Source organism: Haliotis rufescens, unplaced genomic scaffold, assembly GCF_023055435.1.
Source record: "Haliotis rufescens isolate VD_foot unplaced genomic scaffold, xgHalRufe1.0.p SCAF_33, whole genome shotgun sequence".
NCBI classification, from domain to species: domain Eukaryota; kingdom Metazoa; phylum Mollusca; class Gastropoda; order Lepetellida; family Haliotidae; genus Haliotis; species Haliotis rufescens.
In genome coordinates this window covers 3,436,520-3,456,722 of record NW_025964035.1, presented here as the reverse complement: position 1 = coordinate 3,456,722, position 20,203 = coordinate 3,436,520, and the positions used below count along the sequence as shown (strand labels likewise).

Sequence of the window (20,203 nt, the reverse complement as noted above, 5' to 3'; positions counted from 1 at the left end):
CTGTCATATCTTCATGCAAAGGGTTATGGTATTGGACTTGAAAATGTTAATGAGATTGGTCTTTACAGGGTATGTGTTGTTTCAGTGAAGACGGTAGATAAGCTGACTCCAAGGCTGGGCCTGAGCAATAAGAGGTCGGGGGATGAACAGGTACGAGCTGACGATGAATGATCTTGAAACTCTAATTTGGAAATGGCATTGGCTGAATGTAATGGTTTTAGTAGGCTGAATAGATGGATGATTTGCCCGTTGAGCTGAAGGTAGGGGTTCAAGCCCCAGCCACATCATACCAAAAGATGTTAAAAGATTGTACTTGTTGTTACCCAGCCTGTCACATGTCATTAAGGGGATCAAACAAGGACTGGTCAGCTTTGAGTCAGTATTATGTGTCATGGTTTATTGCATCGATAACACTATCCATTTTATGATAAAAGATGTTTATCTTATCAAGTATGACCTGATGACATTGATATTTTTATGAGTAAAATCTTTGAAAGGCATTTAGAAGTTGGAAGAACATGAATATGACACTTATTATGTATTGATAATAACTTCTTTTTTACTTTCTAATGACATTTCAAGGAGGGGTCGGGTAGCCTAGTGGTTTAAGCGTCACGCCGAAGACCCGGGTTCAATTACCGACATGGGTACAATGTGTGAAGCCCATTACTGGTGTTCCCCGCCGTGATATTGCTGGAATATTGCTAAAAGCGGCGTAAAACTATACTCACTCACTACTCTAATGACATTTCAGAGCTACCTGCTCTACTTGCCTTTTCATCAGGTGAATGAGTCAATGAACTTTTTCAGGTAAAGGGATGAGATAAACATGTTTTTGGGCAAGAATAGATTTTTTTCTATTTATGATGTATTTTCTGACTGAATTTCGTCTGAAAATGATAGTGTGATTGAGGCAGACTGAAAGTTAATTAACTTGCTGTTCATTAGTTGTTTTTAAATAATTATGAACTAAGCGGTAGCAGTACAACTGTTCTTGTTGTAGACACCGCGGAACAGGACAGCATCCAACAGCACCGAGAGTGTGGACCTGGCGCTTGATCACCTCTCTGACAGCAGCTCCAGCGAGGCAACCCTAGGAAAGGGGTCAGTCATCATGAAGTATTGAGCAGGCAGTTGTTGTGTTGTATTGTATTGAAGGGGGCAGTCATTGTGATTGTTGAAGGGGGCAGTCATTGTGTTGTATTGAAGGGAGCAGTCATCGTGTTTTGTTGAAGGGGGCAGTCATTGTGTTGTATTGAAGGGGGCAGTCATTGTGATTGTTGAAGGGGGCAGTCATTATGTTTGTTGAAGGGGGCAGTCATTGTGTTGTATCGAGGGGGCACTCATTGTGCTTTATTGAGGGAGCAATCATTGTGTGGTATTGAGAGTGTTTGCCACATAATGGGTGGTAGGGTAGCCAAGTATGATAAAACCTTCAGTTAAACTCACTCACTCTTCCCCCCACAATAAACTGATGAGTTGTGATATATGACTGAAATACTGTTGTTACTGAAATTTGCTGTTAACGTCAAAGTTAATCCACTTTTCTCTTTAATTTTCAGTGATGGTCCTGTGTTTGAAGCAAAGAAAAATACTCAAGGAAAAATACTCATTACACCGCAGAAATGTTCCACACCACCTCTCAGTGTGAAGCCAAAACAGAGTAGTGGCGCAGTGGCTAAACCTCTCTCACGGATACGTAGTCAGGGCAGAGGCAGGGGAAAAGGGTAGGTACCAGGGAGGGGAAAAGGGTAGACTCAGGGGAGGGGAAATGGGTAGACACTGGGGAGGGGAAAAGGGTAGACTCAGGGGAGGGGAAAAGGGTAGACACTGGGGAAGGGAAAAGGGTAGACTCAGGGGAGGGGAAAAGGGTAGACTCAGGGGAGTGGAAAAGGGTAGGTACCAGGGAGGCAGGGAGGGGAAAAGGGTAGACTCTGGTAAGGGGAAAAGGGTAGACACTGGGGAGGGGAAAAGGGTAGACTCAGGGGAGGGGAAAAGGGTAGACACTGGGGAGGGGAAAAGGGTAGACGCTGGGGAAGGGAAAAGGGTAGACACTGAGGAGGGGAAAAGGGTAGACTCTGGTAAGGGGAAAAGGGTAGACTCTGGGGAGGGGAAAAGGGTAGACGCTGGGGGGGCAGGCTAAAGGGTAGACTCTGGGAAGGGCAAAAGGGTAGACTCTGGGAAGGGGAAAAGGGTAGACTCTGGGGAGGGGAAATGGGTAGGTACCGGGCTAGGGCTTATGAGAAACGTAGGTGGTCTAAGTAATGTCTCACTAAATGTCTCGCTCATCTCCTGATATTGTCTCACTAAGCCCCTGATAATGTCTCACTAAGCCTCTGATAATGTCTCCCTGAGCCCCTCATAATGTCTCACTAAGTCCCTGATAATGTCTCACTGAGCCCCTGATACTGTCTCACTGAGCCCCTGTTAATGTCTCACTAAGCCCATGATAATTTCTCACTAGCCCCTGATAATGTCTCACTGAGCCCCTGATAATGTCTCACTAAGCCCATGATAATTTCTCACTAGCCCCTGATAATGTCTCACTAGCCCCTGATAATGTCTCACTAAGCCCCTGATAATGTCTCACTAAGCCCCTGATAATGTCTCACTGAGCCCCTGATGTCTCTTCAGCCATGACACGGCCCTGAAGGAGCAGCTGGCTGCCCGGGGCTTTGTGTCTGATGTCACGGTCAAGAGGAGGGAGAAGGACTTGATGGTATGTTGGGGCTGTCACCTGGGGCAATGGCCTATTCCGAACCCAAAGGAATACATTTTCCACCAAAATTGTGGAGAAACGTTTTCTCAGACTTATATACTTGTCAAAACAATTTGTATGACATGATGCATTAAAGTGCATTACAGCAGTCTAAAGGTTGGTTGGTTTGTTGTTTAACGCCAAATATTCCAGCTATATGACGGCGGTCTGTGACTAATCAAGTCGACCAGACAATCCAGTGATTAATATCATGAGCATCGATCCACGCAATTGGGATCAATGACATGCATCAACCAAGTCAGCGAGCCTGACCACCTGATCCCATTAATCGCCTCTTACGACAAGCACAGTTGCCTTTTAAGGCAAGCACAGGTTGCTGAAGACCTACTCTACCCCGGATCTTACATGGGTCCAACAGTCTAGAGAAATGGGAGCCATTTATTACCCAATGGCTTAACAAATCCGCAGTATTGTGAAGGGCGTTATTGTGAGGGATGACTGTGCCTTCTAATGAAACACCTATTTTCAGCCAGTTCTGTCGTATAATGGAAAAAGTTTAAATTCATGTCTTAGATTTTAGAACAATGGTCGTTTGAAACACCAAGTTCAAACTTCATCTTACAAGAAAAACCTCAGCAGGAATGAAGTGTTACCAGGACAAAGTAAAACCCCACACCTTGTCTTATTGCCTATTGAAAGAATAGTCTGGTTCAGTGTCAAGCTGACCCGTGAAGATCCTGGTAGAGAATAGAGGTGACTAACGGGATCGGGCGGTCAGACTCACTGACTTGACTGATGCATGTTGTCGTATCACAATTGGGTGGATCGACGCACATGTCAATCACTGGATTTTCAGGTCCAGCCTCGATTATTTACAGACTGCAAACATATAGCTGGAATATTGCTGAGTGCGGCTTTAAACAAAAAACAAGCAAACAAACAGTGTCAAGTCACCTGCCTAGAGGTGTATATATCTGTTACATATTGAGATCAACTGTAGTTCTGATAAGAAGGGTATTAATTGACTGATTTGAGTATCTGTGTGTGTTATGGATATTACGAGTAATTGTGGTATGGATTTGCTTGTTATCAGAGATGAAAGTTTCAGAACCATGTTTCTTTATGTCAACATGGACTAACTGTTATTTTGTCAGAGCGAGCTGGAGCAGCTGAAGGCGGAGAAGTCGCTGGCGGAGGAGAAGATACGTCAGATGGAAGCGGAACATCGTCACAGACAGGAGGAGATGAAGCAGGAAGTCCAGAAACGTGCCCAGGTGAGGGGGAGGCCACCTGCAGTAGGGGGAGGGGCACCTGTAGTAGGGGGAGGGGCACCTGTAGTAGGGGGGGGGGGGGGGAGGGCACCTGTAGTAGGGTGGGAGGACACCTGTTGTAGGGTGGGAGGGCACCTGTAGTAGGGGGGAGGGTAGTAGGGTGGGAGGGCACATGTAGTAGGGGGGAGGGCACCTGTAGTAGGGGGAGGACACCTGTAGTAGGGGGAAGGGCACCTGTGGGAGGACACCTGTAGTAGGAAAGGGGCATCTGTAGTAGGGTGGGAGGACACCTGTAGTAGGGTGGGAGGGCACCTGTAGTAGGGTGGGAGGGCACCTGTAGTAGGGGGGAAGGCACCTGTAGTAGGGTGGGAGGGCACCTGTATTAGGTGGGAGGACACCTGTTGTAGGGTGGGAGGGCACCTGTAGTAGGGGGGAGGGCACCTGTAGTAGGGTGGGAGGGCACATGTAGTAGGGGGAAGGGCACCTGTGGGAGGACACCTGTAGTAGGAAAGGGGCATCTGTAGTAGGGTGGGAGGACACCTGTAGTAGGGTGGGAGGGGCGACTGTAGTAGGGGGGAGGAAACCTGTTTTGAGTGGGAGGGTCCCCTGTAGCAGGAGAGGTGGGAGTCACAACTGTAGTACCCTCTCCTTTAGTAGGAGTGGGAGGGGCACCTGTAGTAGGGTGGGAGGGCACCTGTAGTATGGGCTTCTGTTTTGAGTGGGAGGGTCCCCTGTAGCAGGAGGGCCGGGAGTCACACCTGTAGTACCCTCTGCTTTAGTAGGAATGGGAGGGGCACCTGGAGGAGGGGTTCTAGAGGCATTTGTGGTTGTGTTGGAAGAGAGAGGAGAAAAAACTCAGACAGAAGGAAAGTGAAGAAAACTCCACATTGATCATGTTAAAGAGTGTGGATATGTTGTGTGTTGTAGGAGAGGGAACAGGCCCTGCAGTCGGAAATCTCCCGCTTGAAGACAGAACTGGAATCTCGGACATCAACGCTACAGGACAATCAGAAGGCTGTGCAGGACCTTCAGGTCAGTGTGCAGAGCTGTTTGATCCTTTGTGTGCAGAGCTGTTTGATCCTTTGTGTGCAGAGCTGTTTGATCCTTGTGTAGGATTCTAGGGGTCAATGTGCAGGCTGTTCAGGAGAGTGTGCATGCCCTGAGTTTAGTGTGCAGAGCTGCTTCATCCTTTGTGTGCAGAGCTGTTTGATCCTTAGGGTGCAGAGCCATTTAATGATTGTGTAGGGCCTTTGGGGTCCATGTGCAGGTAGTTTGGGAGAGTGTGCAGGCCCTGCGTTTAGTGTGCAGAGCTGTTTGATCCTTGTGTAGGATTCTAGGGGTCAATGTGCAGGCTGTTCAGGAGAGTATGCATGCCCTGAGTTTAGTGTGCAGAGCTGTTTGATCCTTTGTGTGCAGAGCTGTTTGATCCTTATGTAGGATTCTAGGGGTCAATGTGCAGGCTGTTCAGGAGAGTGTGCATGCCCTGAGTTTAGTGTGCAGAGCTGCTTCATCCTTTGTGTGCAGAGCTGTTTGATCCTTAGGGTGCAGAGCCATTTAATGATTGTGTAGGGCCTTTGGGGTCCATGTGCAGGTAGTTTGGGAGAGTGTGCACGCCCTGCGTTTAGTGTGCAGAGCTGTTTGATCCTTGTGTAGGATTCTAGGGGTCAATGTGCAGGCTGTTCAGGAGAGTATGCATGCCCTGAGTTTAGTGTGCAGAGCTGCTTGATCCTTTGTGTGCAGAGCTGTTTGATCCTTATGTAGGATTCTAGGGGTCAATTTGCAGGCTGTTCAGGAGAGTGTGCATGCCCTGAGTTTAGTGTGCAGAGCTGCTTGATCCTTTGTGTGCAGAGCTGTTTGATCATTGTGTATGGTCCTTGGGGTGCGTGTGCAGGTAGTTTGGGAGAGTGTGCATGCCCTGAGTTTAGTGTGCAGAGCTGCTTGATCCTTTGTGTGCAGAGCTGTTTGATCCTTATGTAGGATTCTAGGGGTCAATTTGCAGGCTGTTCAGGAGAGTGTGCATGCCCTGAGTTTAGTGTGCAGAGCTGCTTGATCCTTTGTGTGCAGAGCTGTTTGATCATTGTGTATGGTCCTTGGGGTGCGTGTGCAGGTAGTTTGGGAGAGTGTGCATGCCCTGAGTTTAGTGTGCAGAGCTGCTTGATCCTTTGTGTGCAGAGCTGTTTGATCCTTGTGTAGGATTCTAGGGGTCAATGTGCAGGCTGTTCAGGAGAGTGTGCATGCCCTGAGTTTAGTGTGCAGAGCTGTTTCATCCTTTGTGTGCAGAGCTGTTTGATCCTTTGTGTGCAGAGCTGTTTGATCCTTGTGTAGGATTCTAGGGGTCAGTGTGCAGGCTGTTCAGGAGAGTGTGCATGCCCTGAGTTTAGTGTGCAGAGCTGCTTGATCCTTTGTGTGCAGAGCTGTTTGATCCTTTGTGTGCAGAGCTGTTTGATCCTTGTGTAGGATTCTAGGTGTCAGTTTGCAGGCTGTTCAGGAGAGTGTGCATGCCCTGAGTTTAGTGTGCAGAGCTGCTTGATCCTTTGTGTGCAGAGCTGTTTGATCATTGTGTATGGTCCTTGGGGTGCGTGTGCAAGTAGTTTGGGAGAGTGTGCAGGCCCTGAGTTTAGTGTGCAGAGCTGCTTGATCCTTTGTGTGCAGAGCTGTTTGATCCTTGTGTAGGATTCTAGGGGTCAATGTGCAGGCTGTTCAGGAGAGTGTGCATGCCCTAAGTTTAGTGTGCAGAGCTGCTTGATCCTTAGGGTGCAGAGCCATTTAATGATTGTGTAGGGTCTTTGGGGTCCATGTGCAGGTAGTTTGGGAGAGTGTGCACGCCCTGAGGTTAGTGTGCAGAACTGTTTGATCCTTGTATAGGGCACTAGTGGTAAGTGTGTAGGTTTTTGGATCAGTGTGCAAGATCCTAGGATCGGTGTGCTTGCCCTTGGGATCTCATGAGGAAAGCCTCAGCCTTCCTTTCCCTCATCCTCTTATTACTACATTTACAACCAAGAAGTCCATTCACTGATATTCACTCAGGTACTCATAGGTCTTCAGCAACCCATGCTTACCGTAAAAGGCGGCTTTGCTTGTCGTAAGAGTCGACTAACGGGATCTGGTGGTCAGGCTCACTGACTTGGTTGATACATGTCATTGTATCCTAATTTCGTAGATCGATGTTCATGATGTCAATCACTGGATTGTCTGGTCCAGACTTGATTATTTACAGACCACCGTCATATAGGTACTCACATCTTTATTCCCATTTTTTCAGACCCAGCTAAATCAACTTCAGGCAGAGCAGCAGCGGATGCAGATGAATGGTGGTACGCCCCAGTTGGCGGTAGCTCCCCCCACCCCCAGGAGCAGCAAAGTGTGTGTCATAAACTGATGTACGTCTTCACAACGCTCCCCCTCCCCATCCCCAGGAGCAGCAAAGTGTGTGTCATAAACTGATGTATGCCTTCACAACACTCCCCCCAACCCCCGGAGCAGCAAAGTTTTTGTCATAAACTGATGAGTGTCTTCACAACTCTCCCCCGACCCCCAGGAGCAGCAAAGTGTGTGTCATAAACTGATGTATGTCTTCACAACACTCCCCCCACCCCCAGGAGCAGCAAAGATTTTGTCATAAACTGATGTATGCCTTCACAACACTCCCCCCACCCCCAGGAGCAGCAAAGTGTGTTTCATAAACTGATGTATGCCTTCACAACTCTCCCCCCACCCCCAGGAGCAGCAAAGTGTGTGTCATAAACTGATGTATGCCTTCACAACACTCCCCCCACCCCCAGGAGCAGCAAAGTGTGTTTCATAAACTGATGTTTGACTTCACAAGACTCCCCCGACCCCCAGGAGCAGCAAAGTGTGTGTCATAAACTGATGTATGCCTTCACAACACTCCCCCCACCCCCAGGAGCAGCAAAGTGTGTTTCATAATCTGATGTTTGTCTTCACAAGACTCCCCCGACCCCCAGGAGCAGCAAAGTGTGTGTCATAAACTGATGTATGTCTTCACAACACTCCCCCCACCCCCAGGAGCAGCAAAGTGTGTGTCATAAAATGATGTTTGCCTTCACAACACACAGCAGCAAATGTGTGTGCCTGGATCCTGTGTGGGTAGATTCCGGAAGGTGATTCGGTGCAGGGAACCTGTGCAGAGAAATCCTGCAGGGTGATCATGTGTGGAGAGGTTCTGTGGAGTAGATCCTGCAGGGTGATCATGTGTGGAGAGGTTCTGTGGAGTAGATCCTGCAGGGTGATCGTGTGGAGAGGTCCTTTGGAGTAGATCCTGCAGGGTGATCATGTGGAGAGGTCCTGTGGAGTAGATCCTGCAGGGTCATCATGTGGAGAGGTCCTGTGGAGTAGATCCTGCAGGGTGATCATGTGGAGAGGTCCTGTGGAGTAGATCCTGCAGGGTGATTGCATGTGGAGAGGTCCTATGGAGGAGATCCTGCAGAGTGATCATGTGTGGAGAGGTCCTGTGGAGTAGATCCTGCAGAGTGATTGTGTGGAGAGGTCCTGTGGAAGAGATCCTGCAGGGTGATTGTATGTGGAAAGGTCCTGTGGAGGAGATCCTGCAGGGTGATTGTATGTGGAGAGGTCCTGTGGAGGAGATCCTGCAGGGTGATCGTGTGTGGAGAGGTCCTTTGGAGTAGATCCTGCAGGGTGATCGTGTGTGGAGAGGTCCTGTGGAAGAGATCCTGCAGGGTGATTGTATGTGGAGAGGTCCTGTGGAGGAGATCCTGCAGGGTGATTGTATGTGGAGAGGTCCTGTGGAGGAGATCCTGCAGGGTGATCGTGTGGAGAGGTCCTGTGGAGGAGATCCTGCAGGGTGATCATGTGGAGAGGTCCTGTGGAGTAGATCCTGCAGGGTGATCATGTGGAGAGGTCCTGTGGAGTAGATCCTGCAGGGTGATCGTGTGTGGAGAGGTCCTGTGGAGTAGATCCTTCAGGGTGATCATGTGGAGAGGTCCTGTGGAGTAGATCCTGCAAGGTGATCATGTGGAGAGGTCCTGTGGAGTAGATCCTGCAGGGTGATCGTGTGGAGTTGTCCTGTGGAGTTGATCCTGCAGGGTGATCGTGTGGAGAGGTCCTGTGGAGTAGATCCTGCAGGGTGATCATGTGGAGAGGTCCTATGGAGGAGATCCTGCAGAGTGATCATGTGTGGAGAGGTCCTGTGGAGTAGATCCTGCAGAGTGATCGTGTGGAGAGGTCCTGTGGAGGAGATCCTGCAGGGTGATTGTATGTGGATAGGTCCTGTGGAGGAGATCCTGCAGGGTGATCGTGTGTGGAGAGGACCTGTGGAGTAGATCCTGCAGGGTGATTGTATGTGGAGAGGTCCTGTGGAGGAGATCCTGCAGGGTGACTGTATGTGGAGAGGTCCTGTGGAGGAGATTAATTGTGGTGCAGTGCAAGATGATGTCAAGCTATAGTTCAGCATCCTCCATGATCCAGTGTATCACATCTCCATCATATTATGTTCAATAGTATGGAACCATTCACCATCAGACATTAGTTTTGGAATGACACAATGCAAAAAATAGGCCTCCAATAATTCATAATTGAAAAAAACATTCTTTCAGTGTGTGTTCCGGGGAGGGGAGCAGTTGGTGGGGGGTGGGGAGGGCACAGTTATTTCCTGTTACAAAATTGGTTGAGAGAAAATGGCTAAAAGTTACAAATAGTTCTGTTAAAGAAGAAATAAATTGACCTTATGAAAGAAAAGAAGATTATTCATAATAAATATAGTTTGCACAGTACCTGCACTCATTGATGGTCTCAGTGATTGTGTCAGTACATTTTCATCACTTCCTCATGTCATTGTATGTTATTCCACATTATTCCATGTCATTCTATGTTATTCTATGTCATTCTATGTTATTCCACCTTATTCCATGTCATTCTATGTTATTCTATATCATTCTATGTTATTCCATGTCATTCTATGTTATTCTATGTCATTCTATGTTATTCCACCTTATTCCATGTCATTCTATGTTATTCTATGTTATTCCACCTTATTCCATGTCATTCTATGTTATTTCATGTCATTCCATGTCATTCTATGTTATTCCACCTTATTCCATGTCATTCTATGTTATTTCATGTCATTCCATGTCATTCTATGTTTTTCCACCTTATTCCATGTCATTCTATGTTATTTTATGTCATTCCATGTCATTCTATGTTATTCCATGTTATTCTATGCTATTCCACCTTATTCCATGTCATTCTATGTTATTTTATGTCATTCCATGTCATTCTATGTTATTCTGCCTTATTCCATGTTATTCTGTGCTATTCCACCTTATTCCATGTCATTCTATGTTATTTTATGTCATTCCATGTCATTCTATGTTATTCCGCCTTATTCCATGTTATTCTATGCTATTCCACCTTATTCCATGTCATTCTATGTTATTTCATGTCATTCCTTGTCATTCCATGCTATATCATCCAGTGTTTTACCTCCTCTTACACGTGCTGCTGCTGAGTTTACATAGATTCTTACAAGGCCATTGATTGGTGTTTTATGCATGAAAGTATTGATGATGTTAACTGTTGCACATGGGACCACATATTTCCCAAAATACCTTACTGGAATTTAGAAACTGGACATATATCTTGATGAATCATTGATTTGGGTATTGTAATTATTATCATGTGGGAGATTTATTTTTTTATATGGTGATCAATCTGCTGTATTGAGCAAATTCATGAACTAGTAGACAAAAAAATGTTGTGTTATTAATAAGCCAGATATTTTCATCTAAAGCTAAGCAGTCGCTTGAATTTGTAAAAAGTTAATAAATGACTGAATGAAAATAGGCTTAGTATTGTAAATAAACAAAAATGTAAGCCTGTCTCACATTATGCATTTCTCATTCTTCTTTTGATCCGAAGTGGTAACATGCCTAAACAAAGGTTTCCAGCTTCTGAAAAACAATGCAACCGAACACACCTAGCGTCACCTCCCATCAGTCTTGGTCATGCATGCTTTTCATGCCAATCGACCTACATGCGCTGAACACGTGATTTCCCCAGCCAAGTCATTCTCTTTCTAATCGTTAATTTATTGTTGTGTGTACACAACGTCCTCCATAACCATACATACATATGGCCATTTTGCAGTGTAGTAGCAGCTCTTTTTAAGTATATAATGTGAAAGACAGAGAACAATTAGTCTCAATCTCCCGAAACAGATTCAGTGGAGCGTAAAAGGAAAAAGTGGTGAAAATTTGATGAATGGATCACTGAAAATCAGTATATGACACCAGGTGTTTGCAAAAAGGGTAAGCATTTTCTGCCCTACCAGTAGCACCCACCACAACTGAACGCGTCGGGCCCGGGCCCCTCTCCACAAACCATCGTAAACCTGCCACAGTCGTAAGTCTATTATGTAGTATTGGAGTTGCAATCACTTTGTGGAACGGACGTGTGGTTCCATCGAGAGCAAAGCCAGCGAGTGCTCAGATCAATGAGCGTTCATCTTACATGACACACACACACTTACGTTTCTCGCTTCACGCGTGTCCGTGGTTTTAGCTTTTTCCACATTGCATTGTCCTTACTGATCATGTGACCTTGATGTTTTTGCTGTGCCATACACAACAGACTAAATCATGTTTTTACAAATGTTTAAAATATGTTGATAACCAAACCATCATTAGCTTATGAGAATCTGTATATTTGTGACGCTGCTAGGGAATAGGTCTTCAGCTACTCATGCTTGTCATCAGAGGCGACTAACGAGATCGGGTGGTCAGGCTCACTGACTTGGTTGATGCATGTTGCCGTATCCAAATTGCGTAGATGGATGCTCATGATGTCAATCACTGGATTTTCTTGTCCAGACTCGATTATTTACAGACCACCATCATATAGCTGGAATATTGCCTAGTGCGGCATTAAACAACAAACAAACTGTATATATGAATACGACGTTGTAATATAATGTAAATGTTGAATTGCTGGTCAATTTTAGATTACATATTTGAATTTATTTTTGTTGAATATTTGATATGTATTGCAATCTACTGTAAATTTTTAGAACATTTTCAGTATAATATTTTGAGAACTTTCTCATTTTTGGTTTAAGTTATATATTTCTCATGTGATATTTTGTTCTATCTGTTGCCATCTGGTCATTCATTACAGCATGAAAAAGGAATGACAGTGACCGAGAGGGTGGCAGAACCTAAATTTATTACAACTATTGGGGGAGTGGGGGCTGCATGAAAAAATTGCAGTTCTATTTTTTCAAAAAATATATTTAGATTAGAACGTTATTTAGAAACTGGTCATTTATTATAGGGTTGAGGGTCATTAAAAATTGGTACATAAAATGTCGTCGGGCGGAGGAATCTGCAAAATATGATACAGCCCTTAGACAAATCCCACTGCCCTTCTCCTGCCCCCACTTCCCCCCCCCCCCCCCCTATATAAATGACCAGTCCCTAAAGGCAAAATGTCAATACTGCCATGATTGAGGTGTTTGGAGTTTTTTGTCATGATCAAATATGTGATACTATCATAAGGTCACAATAACGATGGAGTCTCACTAAAAACATCTTTTACTCAGATGCATTACCTCTCAGGTTGAAGATATGACAACCCTGAGCATACTTGACCGCCCCATTTTAATGATGGACATCAGCTTTCTAAATGATTTGGCTTCATTTTTTCACCTCCTTGATTTGGACATTCCAATTTCTACATAAGTCTACACAGAACAAATATTCTTTTGGGTGCAGACGCACTAAGAAATGACAGATTCTTTAAATTATTCACAACAATATAATGGCATGGCCTTAATTATAGACATTTTGAAATTGTCATTTGGCTTGCGACTTCCTGTTGAGTTTGCCAATAAAAGTCCAGTATCCACCCTTGCCGAACTAGGCTTGAATTTTCAGGCTCAATCGTAGCACCACCAGTGGCAACTACGAGTTATGTACCTTCTATGTCCCTCCAATTGACCAATCGGATTCTATCTCTCGTTTGAGTTTGATTGAACTATGCATAGACCTGTTAGTCCAGCCAAAATGTCACACACACACACACACACACACACACACACGGACATGCACATCGCTATATAAGTGCAATACTCTTGGATTTGACGTTAAACCCCATTTCACTGCACCGGGAACATACACAGATATGTGTCGAGTGTATTGTCTCAATTAGCTAGCTCCAACTTATCTTTGGGCATCAGTTTCATTAGGTTTTCGTGTTTATATATCACTGACAGTCACAGCATTTGTATCATGCAACAATGTATCATTCTTAGATTCTTTCATTTGGAGCCTGGTTTTGCTTTTTTTATTGGGCAAGACCAATACAATTACTTTTTACAGATCTATCTGACACTGAAATCTAAGTCGTTTTCAAAAAAGGAAAAGGAAGCCTGTTATGGGAAATAATTGTTTCAATTAATCTCCAAATTAAGTTACATTGATCTATGTTAAAGTGTGATATGGAAGCTTAAGTCAATTTGGACTGTGGGGTAGCTTAGTGGTTAAAGCGTTTGCTTGTCACGCCGAAGACCCATGTTTGATTATAATAATTTATATTTTGTCCCTCCTGCCTTCAGGCATTTTGTGGTGTGGTGGGGAAAGCAGTAATTATAATGGTCTTGCCCTTTTCTAAATATTTTGTACATATGTTGATAGAAGTGTCCGTCCTTGTTCAAGTATGATCTCAGCTCTGGTGCACATCCATAACAGACCCGTGAAGATCCGGGGTAGAATAGGTCTTCAGCAACCCATGCTTGCTGTAAAAGTCGACTATGCTTGTCGTAAGAGACGACTAACGGGATCGGGTGGTCAAGCTCCCTGACTTGGTTGATGCATGTCATCGATCCCAATTGCATGGATCGATGCTCATGATGTCAATCACTTGACCGCCATCATGTAGCTGGAATATTGCTGAGTGCAGCGTTAAACAACAAACAAACAAAACATCCATAACAGATTGATGACGGTCTTTTGTTTTCATGTGTTTATCCCATAGTTATTTATATTTGTACATAAAACTTGTTGTGCATTAAGCTCTTTCGAGTATCCTGTGCTGACAATCTTATTTGCATAAAAGTCTAAAACCTGAACTTGTGTCCTGTTTGAGGATTTCACTGAAATCACGAATGTCAGTACATTATAATAGCGAATGGTACTGGCTTCATTGATTGCAGTGGGTTACTGAGCAAAATGAAGCTTAGCCAGTTGTTGAAAGTGCTATGAGGGTACATGATACACTAAATCAGCAGCTGAAAGTGTCGACAGATGCTATGAGGGTACATGATACACTTAATCAGCAGCTGAAAGTGTTGACACATGCTATGAGGGTACATGATACACTAAATTAGTAGCTGAAAGTGTCGACAGATGCTGAGGGTACATGATACACTTAATCAGCAGCTGAAAGTGTTACCAGATGCTATGAGGGTACATGATACACTAAATCAGTAGCTGAAACTGTCGACAGATGCTATGAGGGGACATGGTACACTTAATCAGCAGCTGAAAGTGTTACCAGATGCTATGAGGGTACATGATACACTAAATCAGTAGCTGAAACTGTCGACAGATGCTATGAGGGGACATGGTACACTTAATCAGCAGCTGAAAGTGTTACCAGATGCTATGAGGGTACATGATACACTACATCAGTAGCTGAAAGTGCCGACACATGCTATGAGGGTACATGATACACTAAATCAGCAGCTGAAAGTGTCAACAGATGCTATGAGGGTACATGATACACTACATCAGTGGCTGAAAGTGCCGACAGATGCTATGAGGGTACATGATACACTAAATCAGTAGCTGAAAGTGTCGACACATGCTATGAGGGTACATGATACACTAAATCAGCAGCTGAAAGTGTTGACAGATGCTATGAGGGTACATGATACACGAAATCAGTAGCTGAAAGTGTTGACAGATGCTATGAGGGTACATGATACACTAAATCTGTAGCTGAAAGTGTTGACAGATGCTATGAGGGTACATGATACACTTAATCTGTAGCTGAAAGTGTTGACAGATGCTATGAGGGTACATGATACACTAAATCAGTAGCTTAAAGTGTTGACAGATGCTATGAGGGTACGTGATACACTAAATCTGTAGCTGAAAGTGTTGACAGATGCTATGAGGTTACATGATACACTATATCAGTAGCTGAAAGTGTTGACAGATGCCCTAAGGGTACATGATACACTAAATCAGTAGCTTAAAGTGTTGACAGATGCTATGAGGGTACGTGATACACTAAATCTGTAGCTGAAAGTGTTGACAGATGCTATGAGGGTACATGATACACTAAATCAATACCTGAAAGTGTTGACAGATGCTATGAGGGTACATGATACACTAAATTAGTAGCTGAAAGTGTTGACAGATGCTATGAGGGTACATGATACACTAAATCTGTAGCTGAAAGTGTTGACAGATGCTATGAGGGTACATGATACACTAAATCTGTAGCTTAAAGTGTTGACAGATGCTATGAGGGTACGTGATACACTAAATCTGTAGCTGAAAGTGTTGACAGATGCTATGAGGTTACATGATACACTGATATCAACCCTCTAAAAAACTCTAATTAGTTAATAGAGACAAACAGAAAATCGCTGGGCGTTGATCGATCACGAAAGTATGGAACCGAAGAAGGGACATAAAGCGCATTGTCGTGTTTTCGCATTGTCGCCCTTCCAAAAACATGCAAAACGTATCAAAAATTAACCAAAGCGCAACAATGTGACAACGCGATATTTGGCCATTGTTTTCGTATTGTCGCCCTTCCAAAAACAAGCAAAACGTATCAAAATTAACCAAAGCGCAACAATGTGACAACGTGATATTTGTCGCATTGTCGCGCGTAGCATAATCTTTTTCATTTTACGAAAAGGCGACAATGCGACATTTTTCAAGGTGAAAATATGTTACGTTGTCGCCCCATCAAAAATGTGTAAAAAAGGCCTTAAAATGCGTGACAACGCGACAACGCGACCTTTTGATAATCGCATTGTCGCGTTGTCGCCCTTAACAATTATGATTACTATCATATTTTAGTGCTGTATGCTGATTTTATGATACAGGTTGAATTTTATAATGAATTGCACTAAGCCTCTGCCATGAAGGGCAAAAACTCAGCAACCTTCTGTTTCAGGTTAATTTTGGATTGCACTAAGCCTCTGCCATGAAGGGCTACAACACAGCAACCTTCTGTTTAAGGTTTACTTTGGATTTCACTAAGCCTCTGACATGAAGGGCTACAACACAGCAACCTTCTGTTTAAGGTTTACTATGGATTGCACTAAGCCTCTGCCATGAAGGGCTACAACACAGAAACCTTCTGTTTCAGGTTTACTATGGATTGCACTAAGCCTCTGCCATGAAGGGCTACAACACAGCAACATTCTGTTTAAGGTTTACTTTGGATTTCACTAAGCCTCTGACATGAAGGGCTACAACACAGCAACCTTCTGTTTAAGGTTTACTATGGATTGCACTTAGCCTCTGTCATGAAGGGCTACAACACAGCAACACTCTGTTTAAGGTTTACTATGGATTGCACTAAGCCTCTGACATGAAGGGCTACAACACAGCTACCTTCTGTTTAAGGTTTACTATGGATTGCACTAAGCCTCTGCCATGAAGGGCTACAACACAGCAACCTTCTGTTTAAGGTTTACTTTGGATTTCACTAAGCCTCTGACATGAAGGGCTACAACACAGCAACCTTCTGTTTAAGGTTTATTATGGATTGCACTAAGCCTCTGACATGAAGGGCTACAACACAGCAACCTTCTGTTTCAGGTTTACTATGGATTGCACTAAGCCTCTGCCATGAAGGGCTACAACACAGCAACCTTCTGTTTCAGGTTTACTATTGATTGCACTAAGCCTCTGCCATTAAGGGCTACAACACAGCAACCTTCTGTTTAAGGTTTACTTTGGATTTCACTAAGCCTCTGACATGAAGGGCTACAACACAGCAACCTTCTGTTTCAGGTTTACTATGGATTGCACTTAGCCTCTGTCATGAAGGGCTACAACACAGCAACATTCTGTTTCAGGTTTACTATGGATTGCACTAAGCCTCTGACATGAAGGGCTACAACACAGCAACCTTCTGTTTAAGGTTTACTATGGATTGCACTAAGCCTCTGCCATGAAGGGCTTCAACACAGCAACCTTCTGTTTAAGGTTTACTATGGATTGCACTAAGCCTCTTCCATGAAGGGCTACAACACAGCAACCGTCTGTTTCAGGTTTACTATGGATTGCACTAAGCCTCTGCCATGAAGGGCTACAACACAGCAACCTTCTGTTTAAGGTTTACTATTGATTGCACTAAGCCTCTTCCATGAAGGGCTACAACACAGCAACATTCTGTTTCAGGTTTACTATGGATTGCACTAAGCCTCTGCCATGAAGGGCTACAACACAGCAACATTCTGTTTAAGGTTTACTATGGATTGCACTAAGCCTCTTCCATGAAGGGCTACAACACAGCAACCTTCTGTTTCAGGTTTACTATGGATTGCACTAAGCCTCTGCCATGAAGGGCTACAACACAGCAACCTTCTGTTTCAGGTTTACTATGGATTGCACTAAGCCTCTGACATGAAGGGCTACAACACAGCAACCTTCTGTTTAAGGTTTACTATGGATTGCACTAAGCCTCTGCCATGAAGGGCTACAACACAGCAACCTTCTGTTTAAGGTTTACTATGGATTGCACTTAGCCTCTGCCATGAAGGGCTACAACACAGCAACCTTCTGTTTAAGGTTTACTATGGATTGCACTAAGCCTCTGCCATGAAGGGCTACAACACAGCAACATTCTGTTATGGTTTACTATGGATTGCACTAAGCCTCTGACATGAAGGGCTACAACACAGCAACCTTCTGTTTAAGGTTTACTATGGATTGCACTAAGCCTCTTCCATGAAGGGCTACAACACAGCAACCTTCTGTTTAAGGTTTACTATGGATTGCACTAAGCCTCTGCCATGAAGGGCTACAACACAGCAACCTTCTGTTTCAGGTTTACTATGGATTGCACTAAGCCTCTTCCACGAAGGGCTACAACACAGCAACCGTCTGTTTAAGGTTTACTATGGATTGCACTAAGCCTCTGACATGAAGGGCTACAACACAGCAACCTTCTGTTTCAGGTTTACTATGGATTGCACTAAGCCTCTGCCATGAAGGGCTACAACACAGCAACCTTCTGTTTCAGGTTTACTATGGATTGCACTAAGCCTCTGCCATGAAGGGCTACAACACAGCAACCTTCTGTTTAAGGTTTACTTTGGATTTCACTAAGCCTCTGACATGAAGGGCTACAACACAGCAACCTTCTGTTTAAGGTTTACTATGGATTGCACTTAGCCTCTGTCATGAAGGGCTACAACACAGCAACATTCTGTTTAAGGTTTACTATGGATTGCACTAAGCCTCTGACATGAAGGGCTACAACACAGCAACATTCTGTTTCAGGTTTACTATGGATTGCACTAAGCCTCTGCCATGAAGGGCTACAACACAGCAACCTTCTGTTTAAGGTTTACTATGGATTGCACTAAGCCTCTTCCATGAAGGGCTACAACACAGCAACCGTCTGTTTCAGGTTTACTATGGATTGCACTAAGCCTCTGCCATGAAGGGCTACAACACAGCAACCTTCTGTTTAAGGTTTACTATTGATTGCACTAACCCTCTTCCATGAAGGGCTACAACACAGCAACATTCTGTTTCAGGTTTACTATGGATTGCACTAAGCCTCTGCCATGAAGGGCTACAACACAGCAACCTTCTGTTTAAGGTTTACTATGGATTGCACTAAGCCTCTTCCATGAAGGGCTACAACACAGCAACCTTCTGTTTCAGGTTTACTATGGATTGCAGTAAGCCTCTGCCATGAAGGGCTACAACACAGCAACCTTCTGTTTCAGGTTTACTATGGATTGCACTAAGCCTCTTCCATGAAGGGCTACAACACAGCAACCTTCTGTTTAAGGTTTACTATGGATTGCACTAAGCCTCTGCCATGAAGGGCTACAACACAGCAACCTTCTGTTTCAGGTTTACTATGGATTGCACAAAGCCTCTTCCACGAAGGGCTACAACACAGCAACCGTCTGTTTAAGGTTTACTATGGATTGCACTAAGCCTCTGACATGAAGGGCTACAACACAGCAACCTTCTGTTTCAGGTTTACTATGGATTGCACTAAGCCTCTGCCATGAAGGGCTACAACACAGCAACCTTCTGTTTCAGGTTTACTATGGATTGCACTAAGCCTCTGCCATGAAGGGCTACAACACAGCAACCTTCTGTTTAAGGTTTACTTTGGATTTCACTAAGCCTCTGACATGAAGGGCTACAACACAGCAACCTTCTGTTTAAGGTTTACTATGGATTGCACTTAGCCTCTTCCATGAAGGGCTACAACACAGCAACCTTCTGTTTCAGGTATACTATGGATTGCACTAAGCCTCTGCCATGAAGGTCTACAACACAGCAACCTGCTGTTTAAGGTTTACTATGGATTGCACTAAGCCTCTGACATGAAGGGCTACAACACAGCAACCTTCTGTTTCAGGTTTACTATGGATTGCACTAAGCCTCTGCCATGAAGGGCTACAACACAGCAACATTCTGTTTAAGGTTTACTATGGATTGCACTAAGCCTCTTCCATGAAGGGCTACAACACAGCAACCGTCTGTTTAAGGTTTACTATGGATTGCACTAAGCCTCTGACATGAAGGGCTACAACACAGCAACCTTCTGTTTCAGGTTTACTATGGATTGCACTAAGCCTCTGCCATGAAGGGCTACAACACAGCAACCTTCTGTTTCAGGTTTACTATGGATTGCACTAAGCCTCTGCCATGAAAGGCTACAACACAGCAACCTTCTGTTTAAGGTTTACTTTGGATTTCACTAAGCCTCTGACATGAAGGGCTACAAAACAGCAACCTTCTGTTTAAGGTTTACTATGGATTGCACTTAGCCTCTGTCATGAAGGGCTACAACACAGCAACACTCTGTTTAAGGTTTACTATGGATTGCACTAAGCCTCTGCCATGAAGGGCTACAACACAGCAACCTTCTGTTTCAGGTTTACTATGGATTGCACTAAGCCTCTGCCATGAAGGGCTACAACACAGCAACCTTCTGTTTAAGGTTTACTTTGGATTTCACT

At 44.4% G+C, this 20,203-nt stretch overlaps 1 protein-coding gene across 3 annotated transcripts in view; it reads left to right on the top strand.

Annotated features, from left to right (window-relative positions):
- The window catches only part of LOC124117551, a 95,029-nt gene extending 80,940 nt beyond the window's left edge, over positions 1–14,089 (top strand). For all 3 annotated transcript variants that reach the window (XM_048380820.1, XM_048380818.1, XM_048380819.1), the window contains 7 exons: positions 86–150; positions 1,004–1,104; positions 1,563–1,727; positions 2,635–2,719; positions 3,874–3,993; positions 4,918–5,022; positions 7,253–14,089. In XM_048380820.1, coding sequence (XP_048236777.1) covers positions 86–150; positions 1,004–1,104; positions 1,563–1,727; positions 2,635–2,719; positions 3,874–3,993; positions 4,918–5,022; positions 7,253–7,369 — 758 coding nt within the window. In that variant the 3' untranslated portion in view covers positions 7,370–14,089. The remainder of the gene's footprint in view (positions 1–85; positions 151–1,003; positions 1,105–1,562; positions 1,728–2,634; positions 2,720–3,873; positions 3,994–4,917; positions 5,023–7,252) is intronic.
- Positions 14,090–20,203: the final 6,114 nt, after the last annotated feature.